At 45.8% G+C, this 17,125-nt stretch overlaps 2 protein-coding genes across 2 annotated transcripts in view; both read right to left on the reverse strand.

Annotated features, from left to right (window-relative positions):
* The window catches only part of wbp11 (WW domain binding protein 11), a 317,048-nt gene that overhangs the window by 248,780 nt on the left and 51,143 nt on the right, over positions 1-17,125 (reverse strand). The gene's annotated exons all lie outside the window — the stretch shown is intronic.
* Positions 10,485-17,125, reverse strand: part of LOC310869316 (uncharacterized protein) — a gene marked incomplete at its 5' end in the record, with an annotated part of 28,309 nt that continues 21,668 nt past the window's right edge. Inside the window, 1 exon segment of the mRNA XM_083779978.1 lies at positions 10,485-14,308. Coding sequence (XP_083636104.1) covers positions 12,614-14,308 — 1,695 coding nt within the window. The 3' untranslated portion in view covers positions 10,485-12,613.

The following is a 17,125-nucleotide window of genomic DNA, read 5'->3' on the forward strand; positions in this document are numbered from 1 at the left end:
TACGAGTGATGATATATTTTTGGTCAAAACCAAAGGTTTTAACCAAAGCAAAATAAACTTTGTGAGAGAAAACATTGTTTGTTCAGTAACATGGCGGGTCTCCCTGTCTCCCTGTCTCCCTGTCTGTCTCCCTGTCTCCCTGTCTCCCTGTCTGTCTGTCTGTCTGTCTGTCTGTCTGTCTGTCTGTCTGTCTGTCTGTCTGTCTGTCTGTCTGTGGGTTTAATACATGGGTTGCCAATTTCAGCCAATGACTGTTTATTAATTTAATTTTAGAACATTCCAGTTTCAAAATTTGTCTGCTCGTTTCTATATGTTTCAATATAGCAATTGTCCAATCCTGTGTCCTGAATATGGACTTCCGGATTGGATGAAATTGGTATGCCGACCTGAACTGTCTCTGTATTATATGAGCTGGAAATTAACTGAATGAACAACAATAATTGCTAGATCACAATATAGATTTAACACTTAGTTTAACCTAAAATAATAAAACTATCTATCTATCTATCTATCTATCTATCTATCTATCTATCTATCTATCTATCTATCTATCTATCTATCTATCTATCTATCTATCTATCTATCTATCTATCTATCTATCTATCTTTTATGTTATTTTCTGGAATCCAAACTAAAAACAGATTAAATTGATTACATTTGTCTAATCTATATATGTTTCAACCCACTAATTCCCTTATTCTGTGAATGTAAAAAAAACTGGTATCATAAATGCTCTAAAGTTTACAAGTGTTCATCAATCTATCGAGTTTTTAAAAATAAATAAAACTTTTTTTTTTATTGCATTCATTGTCATGTCCCTCTTTAAAAAAACAAAAAACAATATGCATATAATTCCTTAATAAATATCGCCTAGATTTACATGCAGGCCTACTGTTGATTCTGTTGAGACTTATTATGAAATCAGATTAACATTAGTCAAAACGTAGCATGTTTCTGAAAGTTGACTAACAAAAGGTGCTTATATATATTAATATTATCTTAATTATTATAAAAAAACACATTGTTCATGTTTTGATCTTTTTTATGTTTTTCTTGCTATGGATACCCTACACTGTTGGTGCTTAAAGTAGAAATGATTTGACCCAATTAATTCAATGATTCCTGAAAAGCTGTAATAATTTATACTCTATTATTATTATTATTATTATTATTATTATTATTATTATTATTATTATTATTATTATTATTATTATTATTATTATTATTATTATTATTATTATTATTATATTAAAGGATACAGCTATATTTAACTATTTCCATTGTTCATTCATAACCTTCATTGATGCAAAAGCATATAAACATATAACATATGTTATGTCTCCATGTATTTCCAGAGGGTATACATCAGTGTACATTTTATTAACATTGTATTTATAATCTATTCATCTGCCTTTATTATAACTCACATCTTTAAATTCTGTTCAGCAGATTATACATTCAGAATTCAACACCAGGGTGAATTCACGTGCAGGAAAACAAGTCTATATAATATTTGTATCAATTTCAAAAGAGACAATATAGCCTACATAATTAAGTGTTGTCCGAATTCTGTAAGTATAGAAATATGTAATATCCATAATTATTTATACCTATAGGCTATTTTAAAGATGTTTTTTCTCCGCCGTTTCCAAACATGAAAGCAGGCATGCATTTAGCACCTCCCTGCATGCATTCTGCAGCATTTAGACCAATATATAGCAAACAAACAGCATTTAGCACCTCCCTGCATGCATTCTGCAGCATTTAGACCAATATATACCAAACAAACAGCCCCCCCCCCCCCCCCAGGGCTGGAATGAACAGAACATTCAGAAGGTTCATCAGTGAAATAGATAATTATATTTTCCAAAAAAAATGACTTCATTTCTCGCTCACATGTTGCGATGTATACTCAAAGTGCAGCAGAGAGAGAGAGAGAGAGAGAGAGAGAGAGAGAGAGAGAGAGAGAGAGAGAGAGAGAGAGAGAGAGCGATAGATGGATTATTAACCCACAGCACACGTTCGCCTATAATTTAACCGAAAAAAAGATACACGAAGAATATAAATAATATATCTCCCATCATCATCATTTATCATATTATAAAACCGTGCGATCATGCGATTATGACCGAAGTCGAGCAGAGATATAGAGCTATATAGAGCTCCGACTTTTTTTTTGCAGGACAAAAGCCGTGTTTATCTCTCTCTCTCTCTAGCTGCTGCTGCTGCTGCAATGGCGCAGAAATATGACCACCATTTTGATACAGTCAGACCTGCAGCAGAGCAGAGGAGGAGAGACGAGAGAGAGAGAGAGAGAGACACCGTCGACATTTCCTGACGGTTAGGCTATAGCTACTATTATGGGCTGTAGGCTATAGCCTATTATATCACACGGTTTCATCGTGTCACCACCGAAACCGTTCGCTCGTCAGAGTCAGACGAGGTGTGTAGAAAGAAAGAAACCGCAACACGACACACGACGACGTATAATAAAGCTGTGCTGTTTGTCGCAATGGCCGCTGCAGACTGTGCGTGAGAACATTATAATAGCCCTTTAATAACACCAACAACAGCACCCGTTAATGTCTGCACATTGCGACGGTATGTCGCTGCATGTCGCTTGCCGACAACAAGCCTTGTTGTTGCCGAAAACGAGAGCACAAGCCGTGCGTGCTTCGTCGAGCGAGCGTGCGACGCCGTCTCGATCCGATCGTCGTCGCACTATAAATGCAATGAAAATAAATAATAATGGTCTTATTTTGGCTGGCTTTGGTTTCTCAGCAACTGCAGAGCTGTGTCTGTGGCGGTGTTTACTGCACTGTTTGGTTCTGTTACAGGTTCGGCTCCATCAGCACACACAGGGCATGATTACTTACAACTCAAATATGAAGCGAACGTTATACGTGGGGGGTCTAAAATTAACCTCTAAAAGCTTTCATCCTATACGTGTGTTTTGTCCGTGCTTTATTGCAAAGAATGCATTATTTAATTCCCTCTTTATACATGCAATATATATAGGCTATCATTTCTAAACGGCCAAATCAGGTATAAAAGCGTGCATGCAGGCATGCGACGGGCATTTAAATAGTTCAATTAATTCATGATTGAAAGTCTTGATTACATTTATTATCATATTCTATATTGGCCTCGAGTCGTTGCCTAAAAAACAACAACAACATAAGGGCCCCCCGCAGTGTCTAGGCCAACACAGAGACATGGGAAAGAGCCGTTTAAACTTGAACTTGAAATAAAATTGAGTGTATTTTCTTGGGGATATGTATATGTAGCCTTTTGCTTAAATGGTGTTTATTAGTGTCAAACACAATATAGGCCTAATAACATACCATATAGGCCTAGATAGATAGATAGATAGATAGATAGATAGATAGATAGATAGATAGATAGATAGATAGATAGATAGATAGATAGATAGATAGATAGATAGATAGATAGATAGATAGATAGATAGATAGATAGATAGATAGACGCTTTAGTTTAGCCGCATATCTATGGACGTGCAGGCGCCATGACAAGTCATTATAGGTTAATGTTTATACGCTCATACAGTTAAATGAACCGTGATGTGTTTACTGTGTAAGAGGAATGTGAAACAGCACCCTTTGCTCTATAAATAAATTATGCCTCTCTGTCTCTCTCTCTCTGCGCGAAGATGTATATGTGTTTGCACTTTCCGCATGGCTCGTGGTGGTTGGTTGAGTCCACTGAAATAATATGTTGTTGTTGTGCATATATAGATTTATATATAGCCTGGCAGATTATATTACATATATATATAGGCCTATATATTCGACAACATGACTAACAGACTCTAGTCATATTGGGACATGCACTTTAAGTCATTACAGGCTATAGGCCCTAATTGGTTTATCAGGGATTATAGTTATATTGTTGGCCTATTAATCCATTGTCTAGACGCCCTTGCATACATGATGCATACATGTGCCCGTTTGCGATTTGTATCCAATATAATATATGTTGTGTAATGTGATATAGTTATAGCCTATATCAAATATGAATAATTTGATAATCGATCTCTCTCTCCTCTCTCTCTCTCTCTCTCTCTCTCTCTCTCTCTCTCTCTCTCTCTCTTCCTCTCTCTCTTCCTCTCTCTCTCTCTCTCTCTCTCTCTCTCTCTCTCCTTTTCACTCTGCTTGTCATGGCTGCTCGGCTTGATTGAAATATGGGACTTTAACTTTACTCCATGCCTCCCTGCGTCTAAATTCGGCTGAAACGTCGCACGCTATAGCCTATCCTCTGTGTCTGAGTCTGACAGACTGACACATTCAAAAGGTCCCTCCTCTTCTGCAGACAGTCGGACTCTTGTCTTGTCAGTCAGTTTGGTATAGTACAGTATAGGCTATTTTCATGAGCCTGCAGTGGTTGTTATTAAGCAACCATTTCCCTCCGCATGAAGACATGAGCTCTGTTCTGTACACAACATTCCGATCCGCTGATTGAAGCGAGGCAGCGAGCAGAGAGAAAATGGCTGCATGCATCTCTCTCTCCTCTCTCTCTCTCTCTCCTCTCTCTCTCTCTCTCTCTCTCTCTCTCTCTCTCTCCTCTCTCTCTCTCTCTCCTCTCTCTTTATTCCATCGTATACCAAGATACATTCGAAGACCATGAGCTGAGCTTTTCGGCAAGCGACACCGCGTCGTATATAGGTCGAAGCAGACTATAGCCAATAGGTGCAGCGGACTAAATAATTATATCTGGAAAAGTTGACAAAGTCTGTGCGCTAGCTGTGTAAAGTTGAACCAACAAATCTTCAATTTGGGTTGGTGTTCGTGTCATTATTATATAGGCCTATAGGGTATAGCAGCCTACATGTGAAACTAATATATAGCTTATAATTAATTATTATTAATTATAGGAACCAGACATCGAAAAACGATGTCTGGTTCCTATAAAGAGCGCTTTAACGTCTTAAATGATCGATCCAAGAATAATCTTCTTCTTGCACAAATGTAGATTTTCTTGACATATAGTGCAGAACAAAGTGATTTCGGACCATAAGGGCTATTATAAGGGCGAAGGGGCCAGGCCTACTATACGTAGCCTATCCTACTGTGTTGTTTCTTAATGATTCCATTTCCATTGACACACAAATCCATACGAAAATCGAAACAGGATGAATTGTAGGCCTACTATATATCTATAATCAATAAGAACCCGCGCGCCTGTTTGAAAGTCTGGCCACAAAATAGGACAGTATACGTGAAATAACTGCATGTTTCAGATTAATTGTGTCAACTGTCAATGTTTAGCTTTAGTTTAGCCTGCATGTCTTCGTCATTTATAGGCCTATGTTTGTAGCAGCTAAAGAGACAAGAGTTTATAGTTAAAACATTTGCCGTGTGTGTGTGTGTGTGTGTGTGTGTGTGTGTGTGTGTGTGTGTGTGTGTGTGTTCATCGACGTACATTTTAGGGGGAGTTAACAGCAACCCTGAATCCTGTTCAAGGTTATACGCGGTGTTCCCGCCGGATTACATTCTTTGATAAGCAACTCCCGTGGAAACCTCTCTCTCTCTCTCTCTCTCTCTCTCTCTCTCTCTCTCTCTCTCTCTCTCTCTCTCTTCTCTCCCCCCTCCTCTCTCTCTATCTCTCTCTCTCTCTCTCTCTCTCTCTCTCTCTCTCTCTCCCCTCTCTCTCTCTCTCTCTCTCTCTCTCTCTCTCTCTCTCTCTCTCCTCTCTCTCCTCTCTCTCCTCTCTCTCTCTCCTCTCTCTCTCTCTCTCTCTCTCTGTCTCTCTCTCTCTCTCTGTCTCTCTCTCTCTCACACACACACACACACACACACACACACACACACACACCACACACACCACACACACACACACCACACACACACACACACACACACACACACACACACACACACGGAGGGGGGGGGGGGGCACATGCATTCCACGGGCCTCTGATTTATCCAAAACATTAATTTCGTCAGCTGTTATATATATATACTCAGGGACTTCGCACATTCTTTGTTTTGATTTCAGACGCCGTGCATGTTTCACGCAGGTCTGGTTTTCGGTTTCACTACAGATGACCTCTGTCACACACACACACACACACACACACACACACACACACACACACACACACACACACACACACACGCACACACACACACACGCACACACACACACACACACAACACACACACACACACACACACACACACACAACACACACACACACACACACACACACACACACACACACACACACACACACACACACACACACACACAAACACAGGGCCAAACCTCTGCTACAAGCAAGACTCTGAGAACATGCATGAGAAGGGCCACAGAAAGAATGCCACATGGAGAAAGTTGGGCTCTGGGGCGGTCTTAGGAATCTGGGGGCCCGTTTCATGACCAAATGAGCACCCCCCCCCCCCCATATATATACTGTAAATTATTATGTTGATATACATGGCGTATTGACACATATAGTTTTGACTGTTCAACATCGCTCGCAGCCATTATATACTCTCGACAATTACGCAGCAACAACACCTCTCTTCTCCTCGTGAGAGAGAGAGAGAGAGGGCCAAGGGTGGTAGAGGCCCGTTACGATATTGGTGAAACATAGCAAAGGCCTCCTATATGCCTATAGCCGTTGCCTTAATGAAATGCCACCCCCTATATATCAGGTGACTTATTTGCCAAAGAAAAGGCATTATCCGCAGAATCTCCGCTACAGTGATCTGAGCGTCGAAGACCAATCGTTAAATATGATCTGACCTAAAAAAAAAAAAGCTTAATTTATTAAACATTTTCATATCAAGGACCCATTAGTCCACGGACATGCACTTATTGGACTTATCAAGGACCACTCTGGAACTATACCTCAAGGACCCCTCTGGAACTATACCTCAAGGACCCCTCTGGAACTATACCTCAAGGACCCCCCTGGAACTATACCTCAAGGACCCCCTGGAACTATACCTCAAGGACCCCTGGAAACTATACCTCAAGGACCCCCTGGAACTATACCTCAAGGACCCCCTGGAACTATACCTCAAGGACCCCTCTGGAACTATACCTCAAGGACCCCCCCTGGAACTATACCTCAAGGACCCCCCTGGAACTATACCTCAAGGACCCCCCCTGGAACATATACCTCAAGGACCCCCCCTGGAACTATACCTCAAGGACCCCCCTGGAACTATACATCAAGGACCCCCTGGAACTATACCTCAAGGACCCCCCTGGGAACTATACCTCAAGGACCCCTGGAACTATACCTCAAGGACCCCCTGGAACTATACCTCAAGGACTCCCCTGGAACTATACCTCAAGGACTCCTCTGGAACTATACCTCAAGGACCCCCCTGGAACTATACCTCAAGGACTCCTCTGGAACTATACCTCAAGGACTCCTCTGGAACTATACCTCAAGGACCCCCTGGAACTATACCTCAAGGACCCCCCTGGAACTATACCTCAAGGACCCCCCTGGAACTATACCTCAAGGACCCCCTGGAACTATACCTCAAGGACCCCCCTGGAACTATACCTCAAGGACCCCCCCTGGAACTATACCTCAAGGGACCCCCCCTGGAACTATACCTCAAGGACCCCCCTGGAACTATACATCAAGGACCCCCCTGGAACTATACCTCAAGGACCCCCCTGGAACTATACCTCAAGGACCCCCTGGAACTATACCTCAAGGACCCCTGGAACTATACCTCAAGGACCCCCTGGAACTATACCTCAAGGACCCCTCTGGAACTATACCTCAAGGACCCCCCCTGGAACTATACCTCAAGGACCCCCCTGGAACTATACCTCAAGGACCCCCTGGAACTATACCTCAAGGACCCCCCCTGGAACTATACCTCAAGGACCCCCCCTGGAACTATACCTCAAGGACCCCCTGGAACTATACCTCAAGGACCCCTCTGGAACTATACCTCAAGGACCACTCTGGAACTATACCTCAAGGACCCCCTGGAACTATACTCAAGGACCCCCTGGAACTATACCTCAAGGACCCCCTGGAACTATACCTCAAGGACCCCCTGGAACTATACCTCAAGGACCCCTCTGGAACTATACCTCAAGTACCCCCTGGAACTATACCTCAAGTACCTTTACTATTTAAAATAAACAGTTTAAAATAGTTCAAATATAGCCGATCTATAAGCTCACATATAGATCGGCTATAGTTGAACTATTTAAAGGTATATTCAGTGATTTCACTCCTAAACCTTAGGTTTCGTTTTTGGCTGGAACCTAAGCCTTTCATCCAATCAGGATACAGAGCCAAAAACGAAACCTAAGGTTTTTTGACCCCCAGGGGTTAACTGGGGACAGGGAGGAACTCCTTATATGGTCAGCACACTCTATAGTAGAGAGGATTATCACAACAAAACAAAAAAATAAGTGATATTTGAATTAAGTGAAATCACTGAATATACCTTTAATGTTTTTCAAAATAGTAAAATAAATTGGAAATGCCTTTAGGGATAAGGGATAAGATGGAGCCCCATATCTAGCCTAAATCAGGCTGTATACAGCCTGGGATAGGCCCGCACCAATATAACCTTTCATCTGTCCTGCTTCCTTTCGGCAGTATATAGGATAAATGGTAAATGAAAATGGTAAATGGTGCATTTATATATAGCGCCTTTATCCAAGGCGCTTTACGTAGTGCAGTGGCGTGCACAGACATTTAGAGGGGCAGGTGCTCAAGTGGAAAAAGGGGCACCTTGTGCAGCACATTTTGGGGCGGGAACCGATTTTGGTGCTTTAGCTATTTGGTGCTTTAGCCACCGAGTGGCGCGCTACGAGCTTGTAGGTCTGCTATTTTTCTTTAATCGAAGAACCACTGACATAGAAACATAGCTTTAGATTGTGGGGTCCTAAATAATATAGAAGCGTTTTTATCGAGAATTGATCAATGTCACCGCATTTTCCACACAGAAAAAAAAGGAAGCCATGTGCAAGGTACCAACCAGCACATCGGGATCAGTGCCTTGCCCAAGGACATTTCGACATGTAGACAGGAGGAGCCCCGCAGGATTGGAACCGCCGACCCATGGATCATTGGACGACCCGCTCTATACCTCCTGACTGAGCCACAGTCTATTGTTCTATTCAGTGATGTTACGAAACCTCCACAAGAGACATTCCATGTAATCTTATATTACATCCATAGCCTATAGGCCTTACCTGCCCTAGTAAAGACTTACTGGATGTGCCCATCGCCCGAATGCCAAGTCTCCATTATGACGCACGTCTTGGCACTGGAATCACATAACTTACATAACACACACGCACGCACACACACACACATACACACACACATACACACACACAGTCGCACACACACGCACGCACACACACACACACACACACACACACACACACACACACACACACACACACACACACACACACACACACACACACACACACACCCTATAGGCCTCTTGGTTTTGGATTTACATTCCAGCTGTTGAGGCCAAGAAAAATACAGGAACATTAAGCATGCTCTGCCCTAATGATACAGGGCCGGTTATGTAATACACAGGCCCTTTGTTCAGCATTGTTTGTGATTATGCAACCAGATCTGCAGAGTTCACAAAAACAACGACCTGTTCCTGGTGTGTGTTTAGCATGACGCCGGTTACCGCCATCCCAGGACAAAAACGCCCTCCTCATCCACGCACGCAGCATCCATATTCAATCCGGAGCATTATAGCCGCCCCAAAATTGCAGATCTACAAGCTCACAATGCATTGCCTAATTTGCCTTGTGACACATTGTGTGAGCTTGTGGTATCAGCTATATTTTGGTTCAAGTGGTTAAGAAATATTGTTTAACCTATTCTGAACGGGAACCCATTTTGGTGTTAGCATCATGTTATGCTTTAGCTATTGAAAAATAGCAGATCTACAAGCTCTTAGCGCGCCACTCGGTGGCGCGCTAAGAGCTTGTAGGTCTGCTATTTTTGAAAAATCGAAGAACCACTGACATAGAAACACAGCTTTTTCAGAAAACTGTCATTTTCAAACAGACATTTTTAGAATCTGACCTCAGGTCAGAATTGTTTAAAGTGTCATGTCGAGGACTCCCAGTTGATGCCAATATTTGGCCAATATTTTGTGCCAAGCAGGGAGCTAGCTCCTCAAGATAATTCAACATTCGTCAAAAATAGCATATATCAACTAGCTCTTCTTGTGAACTTGTAGATCAAACGGCTGGCTTAAGTGTTTAAACTGTTTCTCATTCTTCTTATATAGGGACCCCTCCTGAACCCCTTCAAGGACCATCGGCGGACGGGACCACACTGTGACACACACACACACACACACACACACACACACAATAAATATATCATATTACAAATAAACGACACTCATTGTCTGGGCAACCATGCACACCTCACACAACAAAGACACACATCACCACCATGCCCCCCTTTCAGCCATCAGGAAGCACCAACAAGGTCATTTCTGTTTGCTTTATTGTTAAAGACGTAACCATCCAGTAAAGCTGTGCCAACAGCATCCAACCCCCTATTATGAGCAGAACAATCATTTTGACTTTGAACCAAGTGCAAGAAAGAATCAACAAAAAAAAAAAAAAAAAAAGTAGCAAAAACAATGACCGAAAACATAGCAAAAAACGGCCTCAAAGACATAAAATAAAACAGACTACGGTACTGCTTCTGATGCAGATAACATACTGTATTTGTTTTTAACAACAAATTAAACGTAATAATAAATATTCTCTTCTACTATTTTTAGTCTTCATGATGCTCATCACGGCATTCTCACTGGCGTTGCATTAAGTGTGCGTACAAGGCAATTTAGACTCAAATGTATTATTATTATTATTTTCTTTTACATCCAACAGGCTTATTCTAAACAAAAACATAAGCTAAATTATGACAGTGGAATTCTCAGCAGCACAATCAGAAGAACAGCTTGCGCTCATCGGATTGAACAAACTCAAAAGCCAGTCTCAGGACTCCATGTATAATCTTTCTTCACGACAACTAGTGTAATTACTAGCAGAGCCTGATCTGTGTTTACAGCTGCATGCCAGTGTCGCGCACACACCCAAAAAACAGTGGATCTACAAGCAACACACAACAGCTTGTAGACCGCCTCCGCCTTGTTGTCGCACGCGACACGGAATGCCACCGCGTATACAAATCAGGCATAACCCTGGTAGCTTGTTCTAAAATATATATATATGTATATAGCAGTCACATATATTCCTCGGACAAAGCATAATATTCAACGACAAAAGAATGAGATGAATATTGCTGTGTGACGTTTGCAAAACAAAAAGACACTCCTGAAATGGCTAGAATAGATATGCAATATTAACACCTCGTCACGTGGGACGTCTAAGAAGCAACGTAATAAATCTCCAACTTATTATTGTTAGGAATGAATAAGTCATCTTAGTGGGAAAAGTGACATGGTTGATATATGACACTCTAGATATATAATAAATCTTATTTCTTTTCTTCTCTTCTGTGACAGATCACTTTCTTTAATGGTTACCACCTGTGGAAATACAATGTTTTGCCACACTTTATTCCTTGAAACGTTTGCTAAAGGTAAAAGTGCAATATAGCAATAGATAGTGTAGCAATAGTCGCTGTGACCTCTGTGTTGTGCCACAACAAGGAGAGAAGTGGAGGCATTTTGACAACGTTCACACTCTGTGTGAAATTAGGTCACTTGACGCGGAAAAGGACATTTACTGGCAAAATTCTGCACGCTTAGATTGTTGCCACAGCATGTGTCCAAGTGCAGAGACATGTCGTTGTCACATTGGGGGAGGTTATGTATACAGTGTGTGTCGTTGAACTCGAGTGCCAGGCACGCCATTGATCAACCCAAGCCAAGCATTTGCATTCCACGGCCATTTTTTTACTTCTCTCATACCAAAGCCACAAACGGAAAAAAAACGAAGAAAATACGAAAAACAAATGAAGTATTATGGTCATTCAGAATGGAGGGGGATGAATGATGACTAAGAAGATTGTAAAGCAATACAATTCATATTTTTTCATTCCAATTCTTCACGAGTAGAATACATGGTACAAACCAAGCGCACGCACGCACGCACAGGGAAATGCAGTTTTAAGTGCTCTGAAATTTGACGATCTTTCATCGCCAACGCCAAGCTCAACAGGTTCCTCTCTCTACCTTCTATTATAGTTAAAATAACAAGATATTAAGTACAAAATATGTATAAACCCTTCATACATCTCAGGCTATAAGTTTGGTACCGGTATGAAACAACAGCAAAGCTATTCCGTTGAACACCTGCAACATGACAGGTGTCACTTTCAATTTGTATCTATACCTGAACGCAGTCACTCAAATCCTCGAGGGCACTTTCTTGGCTACAACATCACAGAGTTTACAGTATAAAACATTATTAGAAACATATTGGAATTTGAATGATAAATTATAAATTTTCATATATACAAAATTCTCAAGTTTTTTTTGTCTTGTTTTGTCTTTTTTTTTTTTTTTTACATATGTACATATTAACAGGCTCGGCCAATATTAGTCACTAGTACTCCAATTGTACAGAACCAACGGTTGTTTTTTTAGAACGACACATACTCCTTGAAGGTAACCGTGAGACTGTTCGTAGTGATGTCGGTGATGATGATATTTCCCATGAACGGCGAGCGTTCTTTCACAGCCTTCTTGTCCTTGGGCGTTTCCGCCCGTTTCCCCGTCTCCTCCGCCACGGGAGCTGGACTTCTCGCTCTAGGCTCGGAACATTTAACGCTCAGCTCTGGAACTTCCACGCCGGCGGGCTCTGGACTATTAACGTCGACGACAGGCTCGGGACCTTTAACGACAGGCTCGGGACTTTTAACGACAGGCTCGGGACCTTTAATAACGATAGGCTCGGGACTCGTAAGGCCCGCCGGGGGCTCCAGTTCTGGCTCCGGTTGCATTTCTGCCTCCGTGGCCGGCTGCTTCTTCATGCCCTTTGGACAGCTGAGATCCATGGGCTCGTCTTGGTTCCCAGAGTCCGTGGCCCCGCCGTACGTACACGAATTGCTGCGGCGCGGCCCGCTGCAGTGGAGGTCCATGGGCTTGTCCTGTGGCGGAGCGCTACACGGCACGCTGAAACTCCTGGAGCTCAGGAAAGTCTTGGAAACGACCCAGTCGTCCTCGCCGGGCTCCGCCGCCGCCGCCGGCAGCGCCGGCGCCTTGCGCTTGCGTTCTCTGGAGGGGAAGGAGGGGATGGTGATGTGGTCGCTGCAGGCCGTCGTCGGGGTCAATATGGCCGACGTGTCCGTGGACCAGAGGGTCGGCGGGGGCGACGACGGGCTCATGGCGGTCAGCTGTAAGGGCAGGTCGTCCGGCAGGTCCGCCTGGCCCCGGGCCACCTCTGTGTTGTACTCCTCCGCCGTGCTGGGGGACGGCTTGGAGAACTGCCGCTCCAGGATCTGGGAACACTTGTTGGGATGCTGGGCGACGGGGGGCGAGCCGCCGCCCCCGGAGAGCAGCTGCTGCTCCCCCGGCGTTTTGGTCCGGTGGTGCGCGGCGTTGGGACTGTCGACGTCGGAGGAGGCCTTGGCGTGGTGGTGGTGGTGGTGGTGATGGTGGTGCTTGTGGCCGTGCGCCTTGCTGCTGTCCATGTACTTGCTCATGACGATGACGATGCGCCCGTTCTTGTTCTTGTTTTTGATGATCTTCATCTTGCCGCCGGCGGCGCTCGGCAGCGTGGCCTCCTTGGGGTTGGGCTTGAGGGCGCGCTCGCTCTGCTCCGCCTCCTTGACGACGACGGGCTTCGCGCCGGGCTTCCCGACCTCCTCCTCCTCCTCCTCCTCCTCCTCCTCCGCCGTCGTCGTCGTCGTCGGCTCCTTGACCTTGCTCAGGCAGCCGGTGTCCTTGTCGCGGACCCACTTCTGCTGCAGCGCCAGCGGCAGGTTCCAGCCCGGGTTGTTGGCGGGCTTGCCGCCGGCGGTCGGCGACTCCTGGACCTTGACCACCTCCTTGAGCCTGGAGGAGGCCTGCGCGTCGAACAGGCCCCGGTCGGGCTCGTAGTGGTGGTGCTTCTTGCTGTTGAGCTGGTAGATGAACTTCTTCTTGCCGTTGCTGTTGGTCAGCGGGTCGGGGCCCGGCTCCTGGCTGCCCGGCTGGTACTGGTGGTGCTTCTTGCTGTTCAGCTGGTACTGCTGGGGGAGCTGGGAGCGCTGCACCGGCGCCAGGCACTTCTCGGGCTCCGCGGACGTCTCCTCGAAGCCGGCGGGCACGCTGGATCTGCGAGCGAAGGAGGGCACCTGAGAAGAAACGGAAGAGAAAATGTATACCGTTATAGCGTTGTTTTCACACGCCATGAACATGACACATACAACTAGGCCTATGAATACGTCACTAAAACAGGGATCCCAGCAACTGACACTGCGGGATTCGGTCACCTGAATATCTCTTAACCCATTCTTACCATTCCACGCCCCTCTCGGTAGAGGCCTCTGCCCAACGCTGGGTGGCATCATGGTGCAACACAGAGAGTAGAGGCCTCTGCCCAACGCTGGGCGGCGTCATGGTGCAACACAGAGAGTAGAGGCCTCTGCCCAACGCTGGGCGGCGTCATGGTGGAACACAGAGAGTAGAGGCCTCTGCCCAACGCTGGGTGGCATCATGGAGCAACACAGAGAGTAGAGGCCTCTGCCCAACGCTGGGTGGCGTCATGGTGAAACACAGAGAGTAGAGGCCTCTGCCCAACGCTGGGTGGCATCATGGTGCAACACAGAGAGTAGAGGCCTCTGCCCAACGCTGGGTGGCGTCATGGTGCAACACAGAGAGTAGAGGCCTCTGCCCAATGCTGGGTGGCATCATGGTGCAACACAGAGAGTAGAGACCTCTGCCCAACGCTGGGTGGCATGGTGCAACACAGAGAGTAGAGGCCTCTGCCCAATGCTGGGTGGCATCATGGTGCAACACAGAGAGTAGAGACCTCTGCCCAACGCTGGGTGGCATGGAGCAACACAGAGAGTAGAGGCCTCTGCCCAATGCTGGGTGGCGTCATGGTGCAACACAGAGAGTAGAGGCCTCTACACTCTACACAGGGGGGGGACCTGTCAATCAGGATTCCACGCCCCTCTCGGTTGAGGCCACGCCCCCAGGCAACTTCAGGGCCAAAACAAGACAAAAGTTTTCGACCTGAAAGTGAAAAAAGTTAGAGGCGAAAAAGAAAACAAAATCTGAAGCCGAAAAAAAAAGATTTGAATCGGTAAAAAAAAAGATTTGAATCCGTAAAAATAAGATTTGAATTCGTAAAAAATAAGATCTGAAACTGAAAAAAAATAATTTACTCAAAAATCAAAATATATTTTGATTCAAATCAAAAATACATTTGAACTGAAAAAAACTTTTGAATACGTTTTTTTATTTTTCAAAGTTCAAGATACAAATGTGAGACTTTCGGTTTCAATTCTTATTTTTCCACTTCAATTTAAATGTTTTTTCGTCAACTGATTTTAATAAATGATCAAAACTTTTGGCCCTGAAATGGCTCCATACCACGATTTGATTTGATTTTGTCGACTAAAACTATGACCTTTTTTTTCACTGACGAAAACTAACTGGAAACTAAATGAAAACGAAGCTACGATGACTAGGAAAAACTAAGACTAAATGCATTGACAATTTCATCAACAAAATAAAAACTAGACTAAAACGTTAGGAAGGGACTATAGTGGACAAGATATCCAGTATATAAGTAAAATAAACAAATCATTTCACACTTGGTCGCATGGAAATAGCAGAGCCACAAGCTCACAACACGTCGCGTTGTGAGCTTGTAGATCAGCCACTTTCAACAAGTGTAAAATCAGCCATCACTCGCCCCCAAAACTATAACTAAAACATTCCTGGTGACTAAAACTAAATGAAAAACTATTCAAAAGACTATATGACTAAAAACTAAAAATCTAATTTTGCTGTCAAAATGGACACTGAAAGCACATGCTCTCCCCCCCCCCGTTCTCATCAGGGTGACCCCCCCCCCCTCCCCTCGTTCTCATCAGGGTGACCCCCCCCCCTCCCCTCGTTCTCATCAGGGTGACCCCCCCCCCCCATCGTTCTCATCAGGGTGACCCCCCCCCCCCCCCCCCCATCGTTCTCATCAGGGTGACCCCCCCCCCCCCTCGTTCTCATCAGGGTGACCCCCCCCCCCATCGTTCTCATCAGGGTGACCCCCCCCCCCATCGTTCTCATCAGGGTGACCCCCCCCCCCCCCCCATCGTTCTCATCAGGGTGACCCCCCCCCCCCCCCCATCGTTCTCATCAGGGTGACCCCCCCCCCCCCTCGTTCTCATCAGGGTGACCCCCCCCCCCATCGTTCTCATCAGGGTGACCCCCCCCCCCCATCGTTCTCATCAGGGTGACCCCCCCCCCCCCCCATCGTTCTCATCAGGGTGACCCCCCCCCCCCATCGTTCTCATCAGGGTGACCCCCCCCCCCCCCATCGTTCTCATCAGGGTGACCCCCCCCCCCCCTCGTTCTCATCAGGGTGACCCCCCCCCCCCCCTCGTTCTCATCAGGGTGACCCCCCCCCCCCATCGTTCTCATCAGGGTGACCCCCCCCCCCATCGTTCTCATCAGGGTGACCCCCCCCCCCCCCTCGTTCTCATCAGGGTGACCCCCCCCCATCGTTCTCATCAGGGTGACCCCCCCCCCCCATCGTTCTCATCAGGGTGACCCCCCCCCCCCCATCGTTCTCATCAGGGTGACCCCCCCCCCCCTCGTTCTCATCAGGGTGACCCCCCCCCCCCCCTCGTTCTCATCAGGGTGACCCCCCCCCCCCATCGTTCTCATCAGGGTGACCCCCCCCCCCATCGTTCTCATCAGGGTGACCCCCCCCCCCCCCTCGTTCTCATCAGGGTGACCCCCCCCCATCGTTCTCATCAGGGTGACCCCCCCCCCCCCCCCTCGTTCTCATCAGGGTGACCCCCCCCCTCGTTCTCATCAGGGTGACCCCCCCCCATCGTTCTCATCAGGGTGACCCCCCCCCCCTCGTTCTCATCAGGGTGACCCCCCCCCTCGTTCTCATCAGGGTGACCCCCCCCCCCCCCCCCCCCCCCTCGTTCTCATCA

The sequence above is a fragment of the Protomyctophum parallelum genome (assembly GCF_964188405.1).
Source record: "Protomyctophum parallelum genome assembly, chromosome: 13".
In the NCBI taxonomy this organism is placed as follows: Eukaryota; Metazoa; Chordata; class Actinopteri; order Myctophiformes; family Myctophidae; genus Protomyctophum; species Protomyctophum parallelum.